The 25,171-nt window shown below is 53.2% G+C and overlaps 2 protein-coding genes across 2 annotated transcripts; one reads left to right on the top strand and one right to left on the bottom strand.

Moving 5' to 3' along the window:
- Positions 1-1,483: 1,483 nt before the first annotated feature.
- PRSS50 (serine protease 50) lies at positions 1,484-12,539 on the top strand. The gene is given in 8 exon segments (XM_073787809.1): positions 1,484-1,510; positions 5,970-6,138; positions 8,191-8,382; positions 9,697-9,790; positions 9,792-9,857; positions 10,843-11,126; positions 12,372-12,468; positions 12,470-12,539. Coding segments are annotated over 8 exon segments (999 nt in total).
- Positions 12,540-14,350: 1,811 nt separating this feature from the next.
- Positions 14,351-25,161, bottom strand: TMIE (transmembrane inner ear). Its single transcript, XM_033864794.2, has 4 exons — positions 22,912-25,161; positions 19,591-19,708; positions 16,179-16,328; positions 14,351-15,875 (listed from the first exon to the last, which is right to left on the bottom strand). Exons 1-4 carry the CDS (start codon positions 23,005-23,007, stop codon positions 15,775-15,777), a joined length of 465 nt encoding a protein of 154 aa, XP_033720685.1. The 5' UTR covers positions 23,008-25,161; the 3' UTR covers positions 14,351-15,774.
- Between the last annotated feature and the right edge of the window lie 10 nt (positions 25,162-25,171).

Raw genomic sequence — 25,171 nt, 5'->3', positions numbered from 1 at the left:
CTGCATTGGGTCTTTGTTGCTGTGCGTGGACTTTCTCTAGCTGTGGCAAGCGGGGGCTACTTGTCATTGCAGTGCGTGGGGTTCTCATTGCAGTGGCTTCTCTTGTTGCGGAGCATGGGCTCTAGACATGCGGGCTTCAGTAGTTGTGGTGCATGGGCTTAGTTGCTCCGCAGCATGTGGGATCTTCCCCAGCCAGGGCTGGAACCCGTGTCCCCTACGTTGGCAGGCAGATTCTTAACCACTCTGCCACCAGGAAAGCCCGACCCATTGGTTTTTTAGTAGCATGTTGTTTAGTCTCCAAGTGTTTGGTTTTTTTTTCCCATTTTCTTTTGAACAATCTCAGTATAATACTAAAAGGAAAATCATGTGGTGATTTTGGGAAAATAGACTCTATTTTGCTCTATTTTATTTGTGTCCCTAGAGCTGGAGTTTATATAGCTTTCTCCATATAATTACTGCATGCTGCTTCTTAACTTTATTCCTAGATATTTTATATTACATCTCTATTGTAATATAAAATGTTTTTTTCAGTGTATTTTCCGTTTGTATTATATATTGATTTTTTGTGTATTTACTTTGTAATAAGCAAAATTCCTAGATATAGTGGATATAATGGATTCTCTTTAATTTTGAGACATACCATCTGCAAACAATGGTAAATTTGTCTCTTACTTTTCAATATGTATGCCTCTTACTTCTTTCTCTTGTTTATTGCAATGTCAAGAATCATATTCCAGAACAGTTGCTCTGTCTTCCAGGGGACACTGTGTTATCTTGTTTTAGGTATGTCTTTTAATAAACAGTGTAATGCTCAGTGCTATATTTTTCAACACATTTGGGAGGCTTTCCTTTAATTCATTTACCAAGAAGAATGTTTCTTTTTATCCCCCTACTTTATGTATTGGTTTGATTTTCTTTTTCCACTCCACTTTTCCCCTGTAGTGGTTTAAAAGTTGTCATATCTCAACGTCATTGTACTACAGATATTTTCCACACATGTATTTAAACTTGACTTAACACCTAGAGTTAATCAATGTCTACTGCTTCCTCCTTAGCAGGACAAGAGCCTTCCTTTTCACTTGCCTCATTTCCATCCCCCAGACTCATCTTGTTGAAAACATCTGGGAGTTCAGCTCACTGAACCCTTCTATTATATCCAAGAGTTTTTAATTCACTCTCTTGGGCTTTCCAGGTTTATGCCCATATGAGCTACAATTAGTGATGATTTTGCCTCTTTCGTTTTCATGATTTTTACTTTTTTCATTATTTTGGGTACTGCTCCCCAAAAGCAACCTGGAATTGTAGCTCTACTTTTTCCTGTTGCTTACCTTCCTGGAAGTTCTTCCCACACTTCATCATGAAGCATGTTGCTAACGTGGCATATCATCTGTCGAGGAGAGAGCCATTCCTTTGTTTCACTGTGGCATTTTATTTCAGGAATGAATGCTATGCTTCGTAAAATGTGGTTTCTGCAGCTATCACGATGACTCTACACTCTAACTCAGCTAGAGTGAGTTAGAGATATGGTTGACTGGACTCCATATCTAGAGTGCTGAGTCAGTTCCATGAACAGATTCTTCATGTCCATTTACCCTGCCTGCCAGGATTAGCCCTCCCTGGTCATGGTGTGCTTTGGTTTCATTCATCTGTTGGATTCAGATTTATAATATCGTTTTTTAGAATACATTTAATTTATTTGTTCATCCAACAAGACACCCCGTGCTGGGCTCTGGGCCAGGCACAGGATAGTGTTGGTGCATGGCCCAGGAAAGGTACTGGCCCTGGAACAGCAGTCCTATGAGACACCATCCACGCAGCCTTTGCGTTTTGTTTTGTCTTCCTCCAGTGAGGCTGGGCTCCACCGAAGGTGTGTTGAGGAAGGCACCCCCTTTGTCAAGTTATAGAATCACAAATATGCTTCACTTGAAAGCACAGTCTATGTTCTGGAACATTTGAAATAACATAAATTATCTGCTCCTTGAATGCTGGATAGAAGTTGCTTGCGAAACCACATAGGCCTGTTTTCCTTTGAAGGGGTAGTTCTTGAGCAATACTTTAAGTTGTTTTGTCCGTGATTATTGGATTTTCTTAGAAATTATTCATTTCATCCAGATTTTAGATCCATAAAGAGAAAGTTATAAATAGTCTTCAGATACTAGAAAGTGTATTTTCCCTGGGTCTGATTCTAGTCTCTTTTCTACTTATACCACAAAGTATTTGAATTTTCCTTCTCTTTGAGTTTTTCTTGGTAGGACTTACAAGATATTTATCTTGTTGTTGTTTTTTAAGTACAATTTATTGATTTTATTCCTCAAGTCTATGATTTTTTTGCTTTCTAATGCATGACACCTGCTTTTTGTCTTTATTAATTCCTTTTCAAGTGTCTTCAGCTGAATGTGCAGTGATAAATAATTGATGATGACAATAAATAATTTATTTTCATTCTCTCTTGTTTGGTATTAAAGTATTTAGACTAAGACTCTTCTGTGTGAAATTCAGGCCCGCATCCCATGGGCTTTGCAATGTATGGCCTTCTTATCTTTCTACACTCTAACTGTAGATTTTAGTTCTGTTTTTACTTTAACATTTTTGAAAGTTAATTTTTTTTTCTTTGATGGGGGTGGTTCACATTTTGTTACTGGAGTCTGGCTTAATTTCATTGTGGTAAGAGAATGTCCACTTACAAGATCTTTCTCTCTCTCTTCTATTTTCTCTCTCTCTCCCTCTGAGTTCTCTTTTTCTCTGGATTGCCAGAGTCCAGTCAACCATATCTCTGTCACTAGCTTGATTATCACTGGCTTGATTTTCCCCTTCATCTTCCATTTTCTCTCTCCACAAAAGGCCCCTACTGAAATCTGTTTAATACATGTCTTTAAAGAAGTCTGTATCTTTGAAAAATGCGTAGTGTTGCTATGTGTATATTTTACTTTGCATAAATGATGTTGTGCTGCAGTCCTCTCCTGTATTTGTTTGTTGAGGAATCTCAATTTGTTCGAGAATCCACATTAAATAGTTTTATTCTTTCCAGTCATTGCCCCCATATGCCCTGTGTCAAATCTTCTTCCCTTCTCCAAACATCATTTTGGGCAGAGCTCATAATTTTCAGTTACTTTCAGTTATTAAATACCTTGTCATATTATAAGTCTCAATTTAAAAATCAATTTGATTGGAACTTCCCTGGTGGCACAGTGGTTAAGAATCCGCCTGCCAATGCAGGGGACACGGGTTCGAGCCCTGCTCCAGGAAGATCCCACATGCCGCGGAGCAACTAAGTCTGTGTGCCACAACTACTGAGCCTGCACTCTAGAGCATGCGAGCCAAAACTACTGAGCCCACGTGCCACAACTACTGAAGCCCACGCGCCTAGAGCCGGTGCTCTGCAACAAGAGAAGCCACCTCAATGAGACGCCCAGGCACCACAACGAAGCGTGGCCCCTGCTCACGGCAACTAAAGAAAGCCTACGTGCAGCAATGAAGACCCAATGCAACCAAAAAATAAGTGAATACATAAAAGTCAATTTGATTTAAACTTCGCCAAGCCCTACTCCATCTCCCTCCTCTGGAGCATGGGGGTCTGGACACTGGGAGCTGACAACTGGGTCAGCCTAGACATGGAAACCTTCAAGTCTCCCTCAACTCACTTTCTCTGCTTGTTAATTTTCAGGGTTTCCTTAGATAGGCTAAAATTGACCTCTAGTTGGTTTTAGACAGAGAAAATGCCCTATCTTAATTCATCATCTATCTTCAATGAGATTTGGTGTCTTTCATTGAACAGATGGTCTTAACTTTGATGTAATTAAGCCTAACACATTTGCCCTCTTCAGGTTTGTGGGGTTTTATCTTATTTTAAAACATGTGCTTCATCCCAAGTCATAAAGTCATGGCCTTACATTTTTAATTAGCTTTATCTTTCTCACTTTTCACATTTAGAGTTTTATTTCCTCTGGAGTTTTGTTATGGCAGGGTCCAACTTCATTTTTCTCCATCAGTTTCTCCACCATCTACAGCAGAGACCTCCTTTCTCAGTCATGACACTTTCTGGAGCATGTGCCAAGTTTCCTCCACCTGCAGGCATCTGGCTGGCTCTCCATTGCCCCATTGGTCTATTTTTCAGTTTCTATGCTAGTACCGTGGTTTCTATAATTATAGCTCTGAAATAGATCTAACTCTGTTTAGATGTTTCTCCAGTCCCCAGCCTCTCCAATTTGCTCTTTTTTTCTCAAACCTGTCATAGAATTCATGGACTATTATCCTTCAATATCAATTCTAGAATCAGATTGTCAAGGTCCTGAAAAAATCCTGCTGACATTTTATTTGGAATCGCTTGAACTTTAGAGGTCAACATAAGGGGAACTGACATTGTTATAATTTTTGACTCTTTCACTCTCTGTTGAATACAGATAAAAGAATATTTATAAAATGTGTATGGAGAATAAAGAATAACACAACCAACACCAATACCCTCAGCACCAAGCCTATAAAATAGTGCATTACCAGAAACTTGGAGGCTTCCACGTGATGATTACTGAATCTCAAACCAGGAAGGCTCTGATGCTGCTTTGGTTTTTCTCTGCTGGCTGGCATTTGCTCTTGGTGCCTCAGCTTCCCTGTGTGCAGGGTGATGTTCTAAGAGGACATGTTCTTTAGAGTGTTTTTTTTGTGGGAGTTCGCTGAAGCATGGCTTGAAAGTGGGTTCCTTCAGTCAGAATCTATATTTGCTTCTGCCAGATACCTGGACATAAAACCAACCCAGAACCTCTTTAAATGACATTCTTGGCTCAAGTTTTTTTAACCACCCAGACAGTGTGAATTCAAGTTGCAAGTTCACATGAGGGCAGGTGTTCCTAGTTTATCGTCACTCGGAAGGTGTGGTCCTTTCTGGGAGGTATAGTTTTTTGCAGGAGGTTTCCTCTTGGGCTCCCCTCCTTGGGCAGGCCCTGGGTTTTGCCTTTCGTCTTCTGCACCCATGAATGAGGCTGTGAAAACCAAAGCTCAGTTTCACTGGGTTTGGCCTATGGCTTTGGGGCAAAAGTCATCTTCTGGGCTTTGCTGATGGCTCTGTGTTTTAGCCCTCCCTTGGGTTTTGCACTCTGAGGAGTCTTTATTTTCTTGCTAGCTCACCCATGCATTTAAAATCTCACAGGTTTAGTTATCTTCAGCAAGGTGGGAAAGGGGATCTAGTCTTCCATACTGTAGGAAGCCAAATGTTGAGAACTGACTTTTTTACATTGTTTTAAGTTGCCTCATCTAAGAACAACGGTATATCTGTACATTAATGTGGGTCTTCTTTTGTGTTCTTAAGTATAGTTTTATTATTTTTTCCTTACATGTTTTATGCACTCTTCATTAGATTATGTCTTATAAATCTTGGTTTACACTACAAGAAAAAATATACATATATGTGGGGGAGGGAGGGAGGGAGGGAGGGAGAGCATGAGCTGTTTTTCAGATTTATAAAACTTTTCAACAATACAGAAGAATGTAAGAAAGTTTTAAGAAAATCATAAACCCACCATCAGCAGAAATAACAGCTACTACTTTTTGATGTATGCTGTTGTAAACATTATTCTTATACATGCACCTGCTTTGCACAAAGAGAGAGGGGGCAGGTTTGCATTTCAAATGGCTCATTCTGTAAGCAGGATTGTAGGAAAGAAGAAAGTCAAGGGCAACACCTTGGAGGCCCACCACGATTTAAAGAGAAGGCAGAGGAGGGGACCGGCAGTTATGGTCAGGGAGTTAGCAGGGGAATGCAGAGAGAGCCCATTGTGATCCTGAACTTGGGCCCCAGTGCAGTGCTTCCATGTCACAGAGCAAGTTCATAGCCATGCGTTGATATCAGGGACAGCACGGGCCTAACACAGCTCGTGCTAAGGATATGGCCCCGGAAGGTGCAAGTTTATTTGTCCAGGACTTGCAGGGAGGCCTTCCTGCTGCCTCCTTTATGCCTCCCTTCCTCCCCTCCACAGGGTAACTCTGGCAGTTCCCTTGTCTGCCAAGTGAACCACACCTGGATTCAGGTGGGGGTGCTGAACTGGAGCTTTAGCTGCAGCCGGCACCGCTTCCCGGGCATCTACACCAGCACCTCCCACTTCACCGACTGGATCAAGAAACAGATCAGTGATGTGAGGTTCGTCAGTAGGGCCGGGCCAGGCTTCCTGAACCTGGTCTTCCTCACTGGCTACATTCTGCTGGTTTCCTTGGGCTCCCCGTGGCTCCTGTGAGTGATGTTTCCAGGGCAGTCCCTCCCGGAGGCCACTTCTTCCTCCCCTCTGTCTGTCCTCAGGAGAAGTGGAGGCTGGAGGAGCACAGGACATCAGGGCAGAGTACTCTGGGGGAGGGTCCCAGAGCCACTGTTTTTTCAGTTGTTCAGTGAAGATGCTCTTGAACTTTGTGTCACTGAAGTCATCATCTTTCTTCTTGATTATGGCCAGACCCTTCAAAGCCTCCCCTCTCCCAAGAGGCCTGGCTGTCCTCTCAGGGGAGCCTCCCTGATAGTCCTCCTTGTACTTGTGCTCATCATGTTCCCCTCTCTGGGCTACAGTTTCCTCTTCTGCCAAATATGGAGCTGGACTTTGTGATCTCACTCCCTGCTTAGTCATCCCAGCACTCCAGCAATTCCCAAGTCCCCATGACTCTCTCCTGGGTCTCTGACCCAACAGTTTTCCCTCAGGCCTTACTGTGAGGGTTGGCCTCTTCCCAAGAAACTCACAATGACCAGACCTGCACTTGTGGACCTGGTTCCAGAACATGTGGGTCTCTCCCAAGCCCTCATATCACCCTAGGAGTCTACAGAAACTGACTGGTTCCTCCTCTCTCCCTGGCAGGGATGGGTGATGATGGGGGGCAGGGAGGGGGGCAAGGCAGAGTGCCTGCTTAGGTGACTGTGTGAGGTGACGGCACCCTGAGCTCCTGAGCTGCCTTAGTCACCTCCATCATACTCTGAAGAGGAAGGACAGGCGCAAGCTAGCCAGACTGAGAGGGCAGAGCTCTGCCACCCTTGTGGAAGGTAGCATGGGCACCCCCTCAGACCTGGTAGGCCTCAGGTTCACAGTGGCCAGCTACCCTTGCCCTTGGAGTCCAGAGTGTAGTAGGTGTGGTTTGCAGGAGATTGGAGTACTGAATGGCCAGCCCTATCGTCTCTCCCAAGACAGCAGGACCTGGCAAATGTTAGACTGTCCTGGCTTGATTTAACTTTCACCTTACCTTTTATTAGGCTAGAATTTTCCAACAGCTTTGAACCAAAGCTTCTCATAGGATTTCCCCAGACTATTTTTTAATTGTATTATCCATCTCTGTCACTGAGCCATCAAAATGTTCCCCAAATTCCAACATACCAAGTGGCCTTCTGCTCCAGAAGGGCCCAATGGTTACTATCCCTCTTTCTCTGTTTATGGAAACCTCACCTGTGTCATCTTTCTAAGCAGATGGATCTGTAAGGGAAGGGCATTTGCTGAATGGCGACAGTGCTTAAAATTATGCACTCTTGAAAAATTATTATTGAAAACATTTTAATCTGCTTAATTTCAGTGCCCTGGGGCAAGGCCCCACCGTAATTACCAGGCTGGAGGGCAGGTGGGACGGCTTGGAAATCCCGGATGCCAGCCCCAGGGGTTGGGCCTTCATCTCACCGGGTAGGGATGGAAGTGGGCTGCCGGAGGAGGAGGTGCAAGAACCGGCCGAGGTGAGGTTAAGGGACTCCAGGAAACTGCTGGGCCAGGCCGACTGGGAGACACGGGGTCCCAGGAGGGCAGAGGCGTGGCCAGAAGCCAGGCAGTCCTGAGCACCAGCAAGCTAGACAGAGGGCGGCTGGGACACCAGGAGCACCATCGCGGGGGGGCCACTGGGGGGCGCCGCGCGGACGGGGTCGGGAGCACCCGCGCCCACCACACCAAAGAAGCTGCTGCTGGCTGCCAATGGGGGGCACCGTCGTGGGGCCAGCCCCGGGAGCGGCATCGCAAGAGGAGCGCCGAGGCTTATTCGCTGCTTCTCGGGGATGGAGCTCTGGTGTGGGGCGCTGGCCGGCTGGCGCAGTCCCCCGCAGCCCCCGAACGTCCGCCCTTGCCCACGCCGGGCTCCTGCTGATGTTACGGCTGTTAACTGCTGCTGCTGCTGCGGCCCGCGGGTGCCGCCCCTCCGCTCCTCCCACAGGCCTGGCCTCCACCTCTGATCCTCTGCGTCCTTCCACAGGTTGCTTGGGCGCTGGCAAAGTGCCGGGGGCACTGTCCACGGATGCCCCCGCCGACCTTGACGCCCCCTGTGCCCCCAGTGCCACCTGTCCCTCAGGCGGACGTCGCTTCCCCCGGCAGGCTGCCACTAGCCAGCCGCCCAGGACCCTGCAGTACTCTGCTTCTAAAGCCGACGAGGATGAGTTCCTTTCCCGTGAGTACTGGGAGGAGGGTGCCCAAGCAGCCTGAGGACCTTAAGGGGCAGCGGAAGAAGGGGCACGGAGAGTGAGAGGGGACCTTCCTTTTACCAGTGCTTATTGAGCACCTGTTGTGGGCCAGGCCTCCCATGCTGTCGACGTAGGAGGCAAGGAAGGTGGGGGGAGCCTGGGGTGTGCTCATGTCCTGCCTCCCTGATGGTCTATGGGGACAGCACCTCTCCATCCGGCCCAGTCCCTGATCCAGGCTCCCAGCCAAGGCCTTAGGGGGTCTCCAGCATGGCTTCAGGGAGCCTTCCCTTGTGTGTCTCGGGGCACACCCACAAGGCATTCTCTCCATCAGTGGCTTCCAAGCATGTTGAAGTAAGACCCACATAAGAAATACTTCTCATCCTGGAACTGAGTGCACAGAATTTAACTGTCGCAGAAAGTCACACACAGGACCCAGCTGCACCCTGCTGTGCTATTCCCTCTCCTGCGTTAGCCTTTACAGCCGCTGGTGACAGCCCACTTACATTGATCTCACGATCCTCTAGTCCATTTGGAACACGTAGGAGCGGGACTGCTGTGGTGTTAGATATGTGCATCTTCAGTTTAAAGAACTTTTTCTGTCAAATCTTTTCCAGGGTGACTGCACCCATTGACCTTCCCTCCAGCAGTGAGTGAACAGTCTGGGGCCCTGCTCCTCACCAACACTTGTTATCAGGGATATTTAGTTTTGCCTGGCAGGTGGTGGTGAGCAGAACCTCACTGTGACTTAAGTCCACACTTCCCTGAGGACTAATGGGGCTGAAGAGCTTCTGCATTTGTTTGCTATTGGGGTTTCGTCCTCAGATGTATGTGTTCTTGCACACTACCCATTTTTCTCTTAGGTCACCTGCCTTTCTCTCACTGAATCACAGGAGAAGGATCCTAGAGGAGGGGGAGGGGTCTTCCTTGGCTGAAGTAAGGGAACCAGATGGAAACACAGATGGGTTTGTGAAGGGCCTGGCCAGAGCTGATGTCTGCTTGACCAGGACAAAGGAGCTAGTGGCGCACCAGGCTGGTCAGCTGGGAACGCCCTGGGGCCTAAGCTGTGGGACCAGAGAGAGGGATACCTGGGGAGTGCTGAGGCCCTTCTGAGGCTGGAGACCCCAGTCCTCATGTGAACAACATCATTATGTGATGACCAGTGAAGAAGGAGAATCATTGGATGGGTGCAGGCCATCTAGAGAGGTGGGAGATCAGGCTGAGGGGAGGAGGAGGGAGAGGTGCTGTGGGATGTAGCTGGAAGGGCCCATTCGTTATCAGGCTCCTTTCGTTTTCCTCCTTAGCCTGTGGCTTCTCCTATGAGCGGGACACCACCCTCAGGGATCCGGAGGCCATGGCTCGGCGGTGACCGTGGATGGTCAGTGTGCGGGCCAATGGCACATATCTGTGCAGGCACCCTCATTGCCTCCGAGTGGGTGCTGACCGTGGCCCACTGCATGATCCAGTGAGTCGGGGCCTAGATGGATGGGTGGAAAGTCATTGGAGCCACCAGGGCCCCAGTCATCTTGCCAGCTGGCCCATCAGTGGCAGACACCATAGTCCTAGCCCCACCTCACCCTAGCTCTGAGCAGGTGGGGGATGAGTCCTGCAGATTCCTTCCTGGGAGCTGGGGGTTTCCTCCCCTCACCTGGCCCCCTCCAGTCCTGTGCAGTCATTCCATAGATAGGAAACGGAGGCTTGCAGCCACTGTCTAGGCCTCCTTCCTCCTATCCGCAGAAAGAATGTCCTAATTCTTCTGCTCCACACCCTTTGTTTCACTTACTCATTCCTTCCTTCATTCAGCCAACAGCCTTGGCACTCTTTGAAGCCAGGCCTGGCCTGGGCACTGGGGGCAGAAAAGGGCTGCACCACTCCTCTCAGGTTGCTGGGGAAGACAGACAAGAAGATAGATGCTCACAGGGGAGTCTGGTCAGGGTGGGAATGAGAGAGTGGGCATGCCCATGTTCTGGGGCCAGGGAGCGGCCTGAGGGTCACATCTGGCCATGAGGGCTGACCAGTGGAGAAGCGAGCTCCAAGCCTAAGGGACACGCTGAGAAAGTAGGCTGGAGGGCAAGGCAGCGCTGATTGCACAAGGTCTCTGTCACTTCCAGGGCCCAGCATGGGATGCTGGACAGAGTCCAGAGTTTGGAGCCAGAGAAAACTGGGTCCACGTCCCAGCTCCACACTTCTTAGCTGTGTAGCCTTGAGTCAGTCACTTGAGCCCCATTTTCCCTCTCCATAAAATGACGGGTTGTTGTGAGGACTGGACCACACAGTGTGTGTGCAGGGCCCCCTTCACATCTGTTGTGAGGAGTGGGCTCTGGGGCTTGAAGCAGGTGGGTGGCCTACCTGGATTTGCTCAGGGTGCAACAGTGTGGTGGAGGGTAGGGGGTGCAGGCTGGGGTGGGGTTCTTGGAGCTGATGGAGGACTCTCCTTGCTGTTCCCCTAGGAGTGATGTTACCTATTCAGTGTGGGTGGGGAGTCCATGGGTTGACCAGATATCCAAGTCTACTGTCGACGTCCTGGCGCAGCATGTCATCGTGAACAGCCATTATCGGTCCCATCGGTATTGGTCCAGGGTCGGCCGGGCCAATGACATGGCCCTCCTTAAGCTTGAGCGGCCACTCAACTACAACAAGTATGTCTGGCCCATCTGCCTGCCTGGCTTGGACTCTGCGCTAAAGGACCACGCCCTCTGCACTGTGACAGGCTGGGGACTCCCCAGGGTTGATGGTGAGTCGGAGCCTCCCCACAGCAGGGTGGGTGGTGTGGGAGAGGACCTGGGTGCAGGCTAGGGTCTACCGTGGGCAGATATTTCTGAGACACCTCCCCCAGGGACCCCATCCCCACCCCTATCAGGCTCTCATCTCTGAGGTCTCTTTCCCTTTGAGGGTCTCAGCAGTGAATGTATCATGGCCATTTAGGCCTTAGGGGACCCAGATTGCCCTTGAACCCTCAGGCCCAGGCCAGGGTTGTAAATAGGACTTCCTTGAAGGTAGAGGGGGCACAGAGTAGTATCTTGCTGTCTGCACACAATCCCAGGGCATCCGTGTCTTGAAGCAGAACAGCCAAGGTGAGAGGAGCAGGATTCTGTGTCTGTAAAAGGCTCCCCAGAAGATCCCATGTGGCTGGCTAAGGGCAATCTGCACCCAGAAGGTGGGAGTCACTGAGGGTCCACTCATGACTCCCTCCTGCAGCAGTGGCCCTCAATCCCTCATCATCCCAACTTAGGAGCCCAAAGGGCAGGACGGGAGTGTTGTCCCAGGGCCGTCCAAGGGACCATTTCCTTATGAGCCCTAGGAATGTCCATTTCCTTCAGGGAACCCCTATTCTTTTCCCACAAGAGAGGCGCCCTTCCTTGTGGCCTCACAGAGCCAGCTTGCCTGAAAGCACCCACAGGGTCTCCAGCCTAGGGTGGGGTGGCTTTTTGTCATGCCTTCCATGGCCTATCTGAGGAATGGCTGGGAATGGTTGGAAGTCACCTGTCCCCTAGGAGCTCAGACTAGGGACAGAGATACAATTGAGAGAACAGGGAGGGGAGTAAAGAGTGCCTGAGACCCACGGAGGGGAGTCTAGGGAAGCTTAGAGAAGGAAGTAGGCCTTTGGGGAAAGCTTGAAGAAAAGGCAGGATTTGGACCTTAGATGGGCCTGGTAGGCTTTGGGGATAGAAGGAACACAAGAGCCAAGATGCTGAGATCAGAATGGACTCAATGGATAGTACTCTGCAGGATGTGAGACCAGGTCCAACAAGGCCAGATCATGGGTAGCCTGCTCCCAAGGTCTCTATGTCAAGGGGCCCTTGGGAGGCATCAGCTGGAGTGGTGGGTGGCCTATGCCTGGAGAGATCTCCAGAGCTGCTGTGTGGCAAGGAGAAGGGGCTAGAGGAGTGGCGAAGAACAAAGGGAAGATGGACACAAAGCTGGCGGCAGTGGGCAGGAGCGAAACCGCCAAGCCTGAATGGGGGCCCCTGTCCCACAGGTGTGTGGCCCCAGTTCAGGACCATCCAGGATAAGGAAGTCACTATCCTAAACAGCACGGAGTGTGAAAGCCTCTACCACAGGTTCTCCAAAATCCCCTCTGATTCAGATCATCAACTCCCAGATGATTTCTGCAAAGGACGTCAACAGGAACAGTTTTGCTATGTGAGCATCTCTCCCCCTTGCTCATTTGCCTCCAAGGGCACCTGGCCAGGAATGGGGCTGGGGGAACAGGGAAGCCAGGACCTGCGGGGAGGTGGGGAAGGGGATGGGGATGAGCAGGGCTGACTGAGGGGGAAGATAGGAAGATGGGGGAGGGGAGACTTGATGAGGAATGGAGATTGGGAGGAAAGAGATGAAGGTTGGGGTGAGAGAGATGGGCAGAGGGGATGGAGGTTGGAGATGAGGGAGAAGAATGGGAGGCAGTGGGAAGATGGAGGGTGGGTATTAAAGAGATGGGGGATGGAGAACTGGCAAGAGAGAGATGGGAGGTGGAGCCCTTTGAGGAAGGTCTCCTGGGTCAGGACCTCAAGGGCACCCCCTCAGCTATGTGACACTCGGGGGCTGCAGGGAAGGTCTGATGTGAGGGCACCCTGCTTCTTCCTGAGCTGGATTAAGTCTCCCTTGGACTACATCTGGCCTCCTTTTTTTGTTTCCCCCACCCCTCCCCACAAGAGATAAGTGGTGAGCCCTTGGCCTGTCCTGTGGAGAGCATATGGTACCTGGTGGGAATGGTGAGCTGGGGCCCAGGCTGCAAGAAGAGCAAGGCCCTGCCCATCTACCTACACATCTCCTCCTGCCAGTAGTGGGAACGCCTCAATGGGCAGACGCTGCCAGCCCCATCCAGGGCCCTGCTCCTGGCACTCCTGCTGCCCCTCAACCTCCTCGCTGTCCTCTGACACTCGTGCCGTTGTCTCTGGGTGCACCCTCCCTTGCCCAGGCCCCTCCTCACCCTCTGTGCAGCTCTCACAGCCTCATAAGGCAGGGCAGAGACTAGGTGCTCAATTAAATGTTTCTCTTCCCCATGCTTCCTCCTTCCTGGGCCTGCTCCAGTGGGAGATGAGAAAACCAGACAGGGGTGGGATGGGCAGTTTATACTGAAAAGTACAGAGCCCCAGGATCCGCCTCCATCCAAAGGTTCAGGGTGGCTACCACAGAAGGTGGAGGGAGTGTGTAGGGATGATATTGGGGTCCGATGATGGAGGGCCTAGATACTGGGGTCAGATGATGGGGAGTCAGGCTGAAGCTGGAGCTGCCAGGACGCAATGTGAGGCTGGGAATAAGGGTGCAGCTCTGTCTGGGCTGGGGAGGTAAGTGTGTTCTCCTTGACTTTGGCCCATCTTCTGGCCGGTGGCTAGAACATACCCTGTTTTTGCCCTGAAGCACTGTAGTGGACTTTGACCTTCCAGCCCTGTCCCCTGTCTGGAGGCTGGGGCAGATGCCCACTGGGATCAGATATTATCCCCACCATCATCAGACATGCCTGTCCATAAAGGGCTAGTGGAGGCCCAGGTCAGAGGTCAGGGAGGCAGCTGGCAGGGTAGATGTAGCCCGGGCCTGGACTTACCCCAGGCATTACCAGCTGCTTCTCTGACTTATAGTGGCTCCTGCTCCTCTGGGCTTCTGCTGCCCAGCCAACAGGAGGGCTCTGGCTTGTATGAGTAGAATGATCTTTGCCACAGCCATATGTATGAGAAGCCCATAGGCTGGAGCCCAAGGGCAGAGTCAGGGTTCCCACTTGGTGGCGCAGTGAGAACTCAGCTTCCACAGCAGGGCCTTCTGTAATCTCTCTGCTCCCTCATGGCTGTAAGACCCCATGCTCCTTCCCCCATGCCAGCCTGGTTCCCTCTTCTTGTGTAATAATGGTCCAGGTCCAGATCAGAATCCAGGTTTGACTCCTCTGTGTCCCAAGCACCCACTTATTGAAACCCAGGGTGTGGAGCAGAGGCAAGTGGAGAGCAGGCAGCTTCCTCCCTGGTCCTGCTGCCCTGCCTCAGGGCTAGGCCCCACTGGCTGCAGCTGACCCTCTGCCTCTTGGCCACCACCTCTCCCTCCAGCTCATCTGAATTCAGGCTGGGAGAAAAGTCAGGAGAGGGAACGTCAGCCTGGCCTACACCACCTATCATCGATCACTGCATCACCCTCCACATAAGTGCTCCAGGGATGGGGCATCCTGAGGGGTCATCTCAGGTCACTCGGGTATGAGAAGGCACTCAGCTTTATTTACAAATCTCTGCAGGCTGCAGAGTCAGTGTCAGCTTTGCCAGCAGCTCCCCCTGGCTCGGAAATCTCCGGTGTCTCCTTAGTCTCCAGGCCCAGGTCTGAGTACCTCAGTTGATGTTCGCTGCCATCTAGAAACCCTTCTCTGCATCTCCCCTCCCCAAGGATTCAGTCCCCAGGTCAAGTTTGAGCCTTCACCTTCTGGCTAGCAGTGCTTCTTTTAGGCACCGTTGTTAAGAATGGAAGAGGAAGCTCTGGGCTGTTATATTCAGCACGTGGAAGGCTGGTTGCTACCTCAATCCCTAACTGCCCCCTGCGGTGATCTCCTGGGGTGCTGACACCTGCTACCACAGCTGAGCCTAGAAAGGGCCAGCAGAAAAACCCAAAGTCCCCCTTGGCTTCTCAAATTTTCCCTGTATTCCCAAGATGGGGCCCTTCTCTCTCTGGCCCACTGGCCTCAGCCTTCTGCACCCCTGCAGCCCCTAGCCCTGAGCCCATGGGCCTCATGCTAGGCCCTCCAGCAGCCTCAGCTGCATCACAGCGTGTAAGACAAGTGTACCCATTGCTTAGAGCTCGGTATCTGCTATGCTGGGGGTTCTGCTTCTGGTCTCCCTCTGCTCACTGCCCTGGGACAGAACCCCTGCCAGGCTTGGGGCAGCCCCCTCATCACCAGAGCTGCTATCCAGCTAAGTTCGAGAACCTTCTGCTGCCCCTGCTTCCCCCAGTGACCCTCTCTCTCCTCATGGCCAGCCTGGTGTGGCCTCACATCTAGCCCATCCGGGTCAGCCATCCCCTTCCAGAAGGAAACCCACATCCCATTACCCCTTTAGCCACTGCTGTGCCTGGCAGAAGAGGGGACAGAGGCATGTATGGGTGGGTAGAGGCCACTTTGGGTCTACAGAGGGACAGTGGCCCAAGACCACCTCTGCTGAGTGGCCACTTGGATGGGGTGACAGGAGTGGAGTCCAGGCTGGGAGGCAGCACACCTAGTGAAGTCATATCCTTGCCCCAGTAGGCTCTAGGACAGGGTCCTGGGCCTCAGCAACCCCCTCTGAGCAGGGAGAGGATGTTCTGCAACCTCTATGGTCCATGTATGAGCTTGGAGTCTAAGATGTCCGGACTCTGGCCAGGACTATGAGCCCCAGGGCCAGCTAGCCCCAGCCTCCACCTCCAGGAAGCTCTCTTCATTTCTCTTCTTTCTTCTTCTTGGCCTCATTCTTCTCATCCTCCTCTACCTTGATGGCCACTGTATCCACACTGTCCTTCTTCTTCTTCTTCTTATCACCTGTGGAGCAGAGGAAAAAGGGTGCAACAGGAGTGAGACAGGGTCCTAGGGCCTGCACCAGAGCCTCCCAGTCCAGCCCTTCATTCCTTCTTCCTTCCAAACCTCTCCTACCTGCAGAATAGCTCCTTGTTTTCCCTGCCTCACTCTGACCCATTTCTTTGCTCTGGTCTCCAAAAACAGGGCTGGGTCCCCTCCCTGAACCAGTGGAGGGGAGGAATAGGGCAACTCTGGGTGGCAGGATGGAGGAACTGGCCAGTGTGGCAGAGTCGGAGGGTGGCGGGGCTGGGGGCCAGGCCTGCTCACCTCCAGGGACTTCTGTGAGCTCATCGAGGGGTGGCACAGTCTCTAGTTTGTCCGTGTATATCTTGGCTGCCTTTCGCTGTAGGTACCGGGCTTCAATCTCCTTCCGGGTCCGTGGCACGCGGCAGTTGAAGACACAGCAAAGAGTGATAACTACGGGGAAACAGAGCAGGCTTGGCAAGGGCCAGAGCTCAGACACCCCAGGAATGGTTCCCAAATTTCAGGCCTGTCTCCATCTACCTATGTGTGTCCCACCCAAGAGACCCTCTCAGGAGGCTCCACATTTTGACAAAACCCCTGTGGGCTCTGGGATTTTCAAAATATCTTTCCTGAGCCGGGCTGGCTTCACATAGTAGGCCCACTTTCAGGAGGGCCTTGTGCTTGGTTTGTTATTCTGCTGTCACTTCCTTGAAATTCTTAATGATTTTTGAACAGAGGGGCTCACAATTTCATTTTGCACTGGCCCCGTATATTGTGTTACCAGTCCTGGTTCTGGTGGGTCTTTCTGACTAGACTGAGAGGTCCTGGAGGGCAGGCAGTGGGCTGGACCATGACTCAAGCTACAGCCTCCTGGAGGGTGTCCTGTGCTTCTAACCCAGGCGTCTGGGCTCCTGTGCATCCTAGTTTTTCCTCCCCAGGCTCCTGAGAGCACCTCAGACCCTGGAGGACATGGCTGCATCCTCCTCAACCTCCCTGAGGAGAAGCCAGGGCTGCTCCTGGCTGTGAGAGCGTGAAAGAGGGCACAGACCTTGCCCCGGCGCGTTCACCTTAGACAGGGTTATTCCAGGAGTGGTTTTCTGGCTCAGGGCAGCTGTGCCCACGCAAGCTGGCCAGGGCATGGAGCTGGCCTGTCTAGGGATGGGCAGGGCAGGGCTGCCAGGACCCGGCTGGACTGAGTTTATTTTTCTAAGGCCCCTACAGTCTGACCACCTTGGCCCCAGCCTCAGGGGAGGGGATGGAGCTGCTTCCTATTATAAATCAGATGACCAGACATAACTTCCTGACAGACTCCTAGGGGCAGGAGGGCCAGGCGGACAAGTCAGGCCTATTTTGGGGAAGATAGATCAGACCCATGTGGCCTGGGCTGGAGCACCCCTTGGGGTCATCTTGTGCAACCCCTTCAGCCAATGTTGTGGTCCCACTGAGTCTCCCCCAGACTCACAGAATGAGAGAAAACAAATGAATGAGATGGTTTCAAAGCCTTTGTGGCTGAGGACAGGACTGGACTCCTGAATAAATGGATGGGGTGTCAACAGCATCCAGGAACACATGGTGGGGGGTTAGTTGTGCAAGGGTCCCAGCAGTAGGTCTGCCTTTCTTACCCAAAAACCTGGGTTCTGGTCCTCTCCAGACCCCTGTATGCCAGAGGTCCAAGGTTGGACCTCCACCCTACTGGCTTGGACCACCTCTTCCAGCTACCCCACCAGGTGCCTCCTCAGGACCATGCCCATGCTCTCTGCAAAGGCTGGAGGCCTGGGCTTTAAAGGGAGCTCAGCCACAGCTATTGGCAGTCAGAGCAGGACTCCAGCACCGCCCCTCACTCCAGGCCTGCCCCACCCAGCCTGGCCTGTTTGCTTCTCTTCAAAGAGGAGAGAAACAAAGTTCCTTGGATCGAGTTCCAGGCCCAGGCAGGGGCTTGGGATAGGAGTCCCCAGGCTGGAGGGGACCCCGAAGAGGTACCCCATCCAACTCCAGCTCTCTCCACAAGGTTCTGGGGGTGATGCTCCACAAACAGCTGTACCACCTAGGCCCAAGCAGACAGGGAAGTGGGAAAGATGTTTCCTCCCCAGGAGATGGCGTTCCCTACTCCCTAGAGCCCTGCATAGAGGGTAACAAATGCTAAACTGTTGCTCAGAGGCCTTTGGGACTATCCCTTACCTTTCTCTAGGAAATGGGTTTAGGAGAGGAAGTCAGTCTGTGTGGTTGAGGTCCCAGTGCCTTTTTGGGCCTGACACTGCAACTTTCCTATGTGGCCCCAGGTACTTCTACCATCTAGGGCCAAGCAGAGCCCTGGAGAAACCATTGTGTGTCTTGAGGCCCCATGGTGCCCTCATCCCTGCTTCTTGGGGTGCCCCAGAGCTGCTCCTTGGACCTGCACCCTGGATTGCTCCTGTGGCCCCTGCAGGGCAGATACCTCCCCCAACCCTACCTCTTGGTACTGGGGGTTATTCCCCTCTCTGGACACATGAGCTGGGGCTGCAGCCACAGCTGTTTCTCTGTGGGGCCTCCACTCAGAAGCCTGACTGATCATTGGCCGTGGCTAGGAACAAAATGCAGGCTCTTGCTCCCACTCCAGCCGGGAAGACATGGGGGTGTGGAAGGGCACTTCTGGTGCCAGGAGAAGCACATGCAAATTAGAGGTCCTTGCCTCCCCTGGAGCCCCCGCATCTGGATGGGCCCTTCTGGTCAGCCCTGCCCCCAGGCTAGCTCCAGCTAGGACTTAAATGCTCCTTTAGCCCCTGACCCGGGTGCACTCAGTAAACGTCTTATGGGGGTTATCTGAGACCTGTGTGGAGGCCATTTCCTTGCACCTCTGCCCACACTGTACCTCTGCCTGTAATGCCTTTCCAGCTGCCTAACACAAAACCACTCATCCATCCTACCTATCTACAGCTTGGAGGACCCCTCCTCCATGAACTCTTCGCTGGGGGAGTGTGTTTTCTTTCTCTTTACTGCCTGTGCCCCACTCCTCCCTTTGGCCTGTAGGAACCTCTGTCAGACTCTGCTGTGTACCCTGGCGGCCTCTGCCATCCAGTCGGCGTTTCTCGGCCCCCTTTTCCCCAACTCCAGACCCCAACTCTGGAAGGACAACTGAAGGGAGCATGCCAAACCGGCTTCTGTTGCGACTTCGCATCAAGCAACTCCCAGGTCCGAGAGAGGAAGGGGGTCTCCTGCTTTTGACTGAAGTAGGTGAGTCGTTCCAGGGAAATGGTATTTGACAGTGCAGGGTTTGCAGCCTGGGAGCCACATTTGCTGGGTGTCTGGGGAGCCTTTGGGCTGAGCTGCAGCCAAAGGTGGCCTTGCTGGGGCCCCTGGGTGTGGGTGTTTTAAGCTAGCCAAACTGCAGAAAAAGCATGAGGAGGCCAACGATAGGGAAAAATGACACGTCTTCGTCCTGGTTCAGTGGAATCCCCTGTAATTACCATAATTGCCGTGTGGCTGCATCGCCGGTCCGGCAGAATACTTCAGGTCACCACCGGCCTGTCAGCCCTCCACAGGGACTTTGTGTGGATCAGGAGGTGCCAGAAACCACAGCGGGCCTCCTGTGGGCGCCTGGCCTGCCTGCACTGCCCGGAATTGCTGCTCTGAGCCCCTGGGGGTGGAGCGGGGGGGTGGAGGGGTGATGAGGCGGTGCCGGGCTCCTGCTGTGTTGTGGCAGCGGCAGGGGGCGGTGATGGGGGGAGCAGCTACTCACTGATGGACAATACGAAGAGCGAGAAGATGCCCACCACGTGCCACAGGCGCATATCCCAGAACACCACCGTCTCCTTGGTCAGCGGGGGCGGCTTGGGCTTGGGTGGGGCCGTGCTGGGCTGTGGGTCAGGAGAGAGTGGAATGAGCCAGGCAGAGGCCAGGGGCTGGGACGGGGCCGAGAGAGGCCCAGGTCTCAGCAAGCACTCACTCAGTCCAAACATTTCAGAATCTCCTAGAAGCAAGTGTCTTAGACGTTCATAAACAATGCCTCAGACCTTGGGAGGTTCCAGATTTAGAACGGGAAGAGGGTAAAGCCCCAGAACCATGGAGCTGGGAACTTGGAGTGCAAGGGTTGATGCTTGAGGAAACCAAAGCCCAAGGGGCAAAGGTGGATGGCTTGTCCCAGTCAGGTTCAAGGGCCCTTCTCTCCTCCTGCTCTGGCCCTGGGCTCCTCCACACTGGCAGATGGGGTCTCAGGACCAAGGCCAGAGACAAGGCCTTGTCTCTGTGGGACTTTGTTCACATGTACCTCCAGTGTGGGGTGGGGTGTGGAACTGGAGTCAGGGCTCCGTGACTCTGTTACTTGACCAGGACTCCCACCAGGTGACCTCAGCAGTCACCTGTCCTACCTGAGTCACCGCCTCTGACCAGGCTAGGCCAGAATCCTCACAAAACGGGTCTAGATAATATGTCTGAAGTGCAGTAGCGACACCTGGAGGCCAAAAGCTGTAAGCACGGCTGGAGCAATCGTGAGCAGAGCACAGCGCGCCACTTCCCACCTTCCCAGTAGGACACCACCCTGTCCTGGGAGTCTGAGGGGACATGGCCCTGCTCTGGTGGGTGGGAGCAAGACCTATACATGATCTGTGGGGCTGAGAGGGATATGACCCTATCTCTGTCACCAAGTTTGGCTGAGGGGTGTGGATGGGGGTTAGTACTTGGAGGGAGAGGGGATCCTGGGGCATCTGTGCAGTGCCTTGTCCCCTGATTAACCAAATAAGGACAGACATGAGGAGTCTCTTCCAGCTCTCTGGGAAGGAAAAGCAACCCGCAGTTCAACCATCTGTCCAGTCTTTCCTCTGGTGCATAAGCATGGATGGGGCACCTACCAAAAGCCAGGTACTTCTTCATCTAATGGACACCACCCTTCAGAATGTATTGGGGACACTTGGAGAGGATCAGCAACCTGTCCCAGGTAACCCAGAGGATCTGTGTGCCCAGGAGTGGTACATGATTCCTGGCTCTTTTCTCTTAACCAAGGCAAACTGGGGTAGGAGACTTCTTTTCTCTAGGCCTCGGTTTCTCCATCTGAGTGGGATGGTTCCAGCAGTGTCTGGGAAGCTCTCTACACAACCTGAGTGGTAAAACTGACAAGATATCCTTCCTCAGCATCATCCCAGGGGCCTGGACCCATTTGCGGGCTCAGACACATGTCTGTGGGGTCTGGCCCATGTGCGTGGGGTTGGGGCACACATATGGGGTTAGGGCTGGGCACTGTGGGTATAGGGCACGTGCGGTTGGATACACATGCATGTGGTTGGGCACCCATCTGTAGAGTCAGGGCCAAGGTCTGGGCAGTGGCAGGGTTCCCTGAAACTAAGGCTCAGTGTGTTAGCCCAGTTGGGTTATATAACTGGAAGATTCTGAGGGCCACGGTAAAGGTCTCAGATTCAGAGGCTGGGCAGCCAAGAGCTCACTTCTTACACATTCTTGTTCCAGCTTTGTTCAAGACACCCTGATAGGGGTCTTGGGTAGAGGGAAACAGGTAACAGTTGGGCATCTCCTTGTGGGCACTGCTAGGGGTCTGAACTCAAGCTTGGAGGCCTGGCCTCCAACAGAACCTCACAGGCTGATGGAGGGTGATACCTGTGGGTGGGGTGGGTGGTGCCATGGACCCTAGCCCTGCTCATCTTTCTGGTGCTTCCCTGGATCGCCTGGACTCAGCCAGGGCCTCGTTCAGGCTGTAGGCAGATGGCAGGCAGATGGACTTGAAATGCAGTTTCCCTTGATGGGCTGGGAGAAGATGTTTTCCTGGGGGCTGAGGGAAGAATCCTTGGCTCAGAAGTGAGTTGACCCCCACGCTCAGGCTTCTCCTACAGCCAGACCAGCTCAGTTTCTGCGCCTGAGGCCTCAGGGCAGCTGGTGAGGGGACCAAGTACACTGCATGGGGCTCAAGCCAGCCTGGCTCCCCTTACAGGGACACTAGAGCTGACATCTGACTCCAGCCCAGCCTTCTGATCACACCCCCTGGTCAGCAGCAGGAACAGGGGGTGCAGGGCTCTGTCTCCATGTACCTCAGACCCACCAGTTCAGGGCTGTGTCCCCTCAGACCCCACGGAACAAGTGCCCTGTTCTCCCTCTCCCATCTTGTCCCCCAGCACCTGCCCCTTGAGGGCTCTCCTGGGTGCTTGGCTGTCTCTTACACTTCTGTTTCCCTGCTGTCTCCACTCTGCCACTGCCTACAAGGCTCTGACCCCACTCCTCCCTTGTCCTGCCTCTTGGGCCTTCTCCCTCCAGCCTAATGCTCCAGAATTTTGGGTCTGGTCAGCCTCTTTGACTCCCCTTCCTGGCTTAGCAGGAATGGGGTACAGAGGGGCCAGCCAAGGAGGCTGCAGATGGCCCCCACCCTTCCCTCCCTGGCCCCAGCCAGGCTCCTGGCCAACCCCCCAGCCGTCCTCTTCACCTCTTCCCGGGCGATCTTAGCAGCTCCTTACAGTTCTCCCAACTGTGTGCCCTCTTCTGATTTATTCTCCTTCCAAACCAGGACTCATGACTCTTGCCCGCTCAGAAACGTTTGCTAGCTCCCAGTTATCACCAGGACCAAGTGAGACCCTGAGTCCTTGGGCCCTGCCCTGCTTGCCCCTCCCCTCCAGGGCCTAGTGTGCAGCATGGAGTCTAACTCAACACATGGCTGCTCTAGGAAGGATGTCCTCACCCTCCTGCCTCCCACCCACCACCTTCGACCTCACTAGACCAAAGATTAGAATAGGGGCTGAGTGTCCCCCATCAGACACTCGCTGATGCCCGGCTGTATCTCCAATCAGACCGGGAATCCCTAAGGTCAGGGTGAGTCTCCCCCATCAGAATAATGTTCCTGAAATCAGAGGCTGTGCCCTCCCATCCGACCAAGGACACTAAGATTGGGGGCTGGGTCTCCTCCACAGCCTGGAAGCACGTGGGATAGAGCTGTGTCTCCCCATTAAGTCAGGTCCTCTAGGGCAAGAGGAAGGGAAAAATCAGCTGCTGGTCAGTAAGGCGCCCCCCAACCCTCTGCCTGGAGGGTGACAGCCACCCCGAGCCCCTTCGCGCCGCCCCGCCTCACCTCCACCAGCTGCCCGGCGACCCCCGCGAGGCAAACCCCCAGGGCGGCGCCGCCCAGCGCCCAGAGCGGCCCCGCGCCTAGCCGCTGCCCCGCCATCTTCGCGCGCTCCGCGCAGCTCGGCAGCAGGTCAAGGGGAGCCGAGGGATGCCTGCCGGGCCGCCTTGGCTCGGTGACTAACCCCCGGGCCAGCCGGCGCTCGGCGGTGGCGATCTGGTCTCAGGCAGGCTGCGAGTGGGCATCATTTATTCATTGTCGGTGTCTGGTTCCTGTGCTGCCCGCTCCCACACCACTCTGGGTGGAGGGCCCGCCCCGCTGCGGAGATCACACTCCAGACTCCGCACTCCCCTAACCCGACCGAGACCGACATAGGGCCGGGAGTGGGTGGGAGGGAGGGCAGGATGGGGTCAGGTCCTTGAACGACAGGTCCCACCTTCCCTTCCCCACTCCGGCCTCAGTTTATTCATTTGGGACAAAAGGGAGGGGCTGGAATCTGCTGATCTAGGAGGCCCTTCCCATTCTGACGTTCTGAATTTGAAAAACTGTACTGGACCCAGATTGGGGGTGTTGGGAATGGCATGGCAGGCAGGTTGCCATGGTGACAGGTGCTCAGGGATATCCTGGTCTTTCTGGGCTGGCTTCCTGCCCAGAGGCAGCTCTGGTCACCCTGGACACCAGAGCAGGGGGGAGGGAGAGGGGGAACAGGGGATGGCATGGTCAGAGTAGCCAGCTGCGGGTGTGATGGAAGGTTCCTGAAGGAGCCAGCATCTGTGACCCCACAGGACAGGGTGGGCTCCCCCTGGAAGGGCTGGAGGACCATGTTTTGCTTCTGATTGATCCTCAGCCTCTGCCCCAGCCTGAGCTCTGACTCTCACTCCAGTCTGAGCCATGACCCTGACCTCACACTGAACCTGGCCCACACTGCACTCTGGTCCTGACCTCAGAGTGAGCCTTGACAACCCAGGGACTGAGGGAGGGAGGCTCGGAGGAGCTGTGGAGACCTGGGGAGGACTTTGGAAGAGGAGTGGGGAGGCCTGCGATAGGGAGACTCCTCTGATCCATCCTCCCCCTCTCTCCTTTCCTTCCTTCCTTCCATTATTATTAATCTGAGAAGCAGCCCAAGTGTTGGACCCCTGCATTCCTCATCACCAAGGGCACCAGTGGAGACCTGTGCAGGCTGGGGTGCTTTGGGCCTTGGGCCTGCCCTCAGAACTGGGGACCCTGTAGATCCAGAGTCTTTTGCGGCTCCTGCCTGGTGGTGCCGTAGATGGGCAAGGACCAAGGCAGGCTGCAGCAGAGAGGAGGGGGCCAGCTGCGGATACCTACAGGCGTCAGGGCTAGGAGATGACAGGGCAGGCAGGAAAATGAGAAAACCACTGGCAAAGGACAGCTGGTCCATCGAGAAGACCCTTGACAGTGGGTGGCAGTCTGGGGACTGGGTGGGCTGGACCACCCCACACTCCCCAGGCTTACCCTCGTCAGGCAATGGGGACTGGGTGGGCTGGGCCACCCCACACTCCCCAGGCTTGCCCTCGTCAGGCAAACCACTTGCTGCAGCTCTCTGCCCGCCATTTCTTCAGGCCATCTGTTAGGAGAGCCACACTGACCAGCCAGGGACAATGGGGTCAGAGAAGCCTGGCTGGACTGGGCTGAGGTTAGTGAGCCTGACAGTGGCCTTGAGTAAACCATTACTCCTCTCTGCTTTGATGTCCTCACCTATGGAATGCAGAGGGCAAGACTCTCATCACAGAGCTGATGGGAGGATTATATGATCTAACGATTATGGGAGTGATGAGTACAAGCTGGCTCTCCTTGATGGGACAGCTCAGCCCAGGAGGGGAGGGTGTCGTTGCTTCTTTCCAACCAAAAGGTAGGGAAAACCCAGTGAAGAAATCTGAAAGGGAATACAATCATGTGTGTCCGCAGTGTCCCCTGATATGGCCTCTGCTCCAAGTGTGCTTTACCTCCCAGCAGGCTGTTGAACACAGCTGAAATGTCACTGTATGCTATTTATCATATACCTTTTTCCCAGAGCTTTTTCCCAATACAACATCCTAGATCCCCACATCCCCCAAACACAGTACTGTCATGCAGGCTTTGGAGTCAAACTGACTTAAAATAACAAGATGGCCCAAAAGGCTTAGTGCAGTTTTAAGCTTTAATAACCTCAGAAGTATAAAACTGCAAACTTACAAGAGACACCATTTGAAAGTTTAATTATTTAAATTTCCTTTTTTGCCCTTTGGAGATGGCAAAACTTGAC

This window comes from Tursiops truncatus, chromosome 10, assembly GCF_011762595.2.
Source record: "Tursiops truncatus isolate mTurTru1 chromosome 10, mTurTru1.mat.Y, whole genome shotgun sequence".
Classification (NCBI taxonomy): Eukaryota; Metazoa; Chordata; class Mammalia; order Artiodactyla; family Delphinidae; genus Tursiops; species Tursiops truncatus.
Note: the sequence above shows the minus strand (reverse complement) of the source record. Positions and strands in the feature narration are given on the sequence as shown.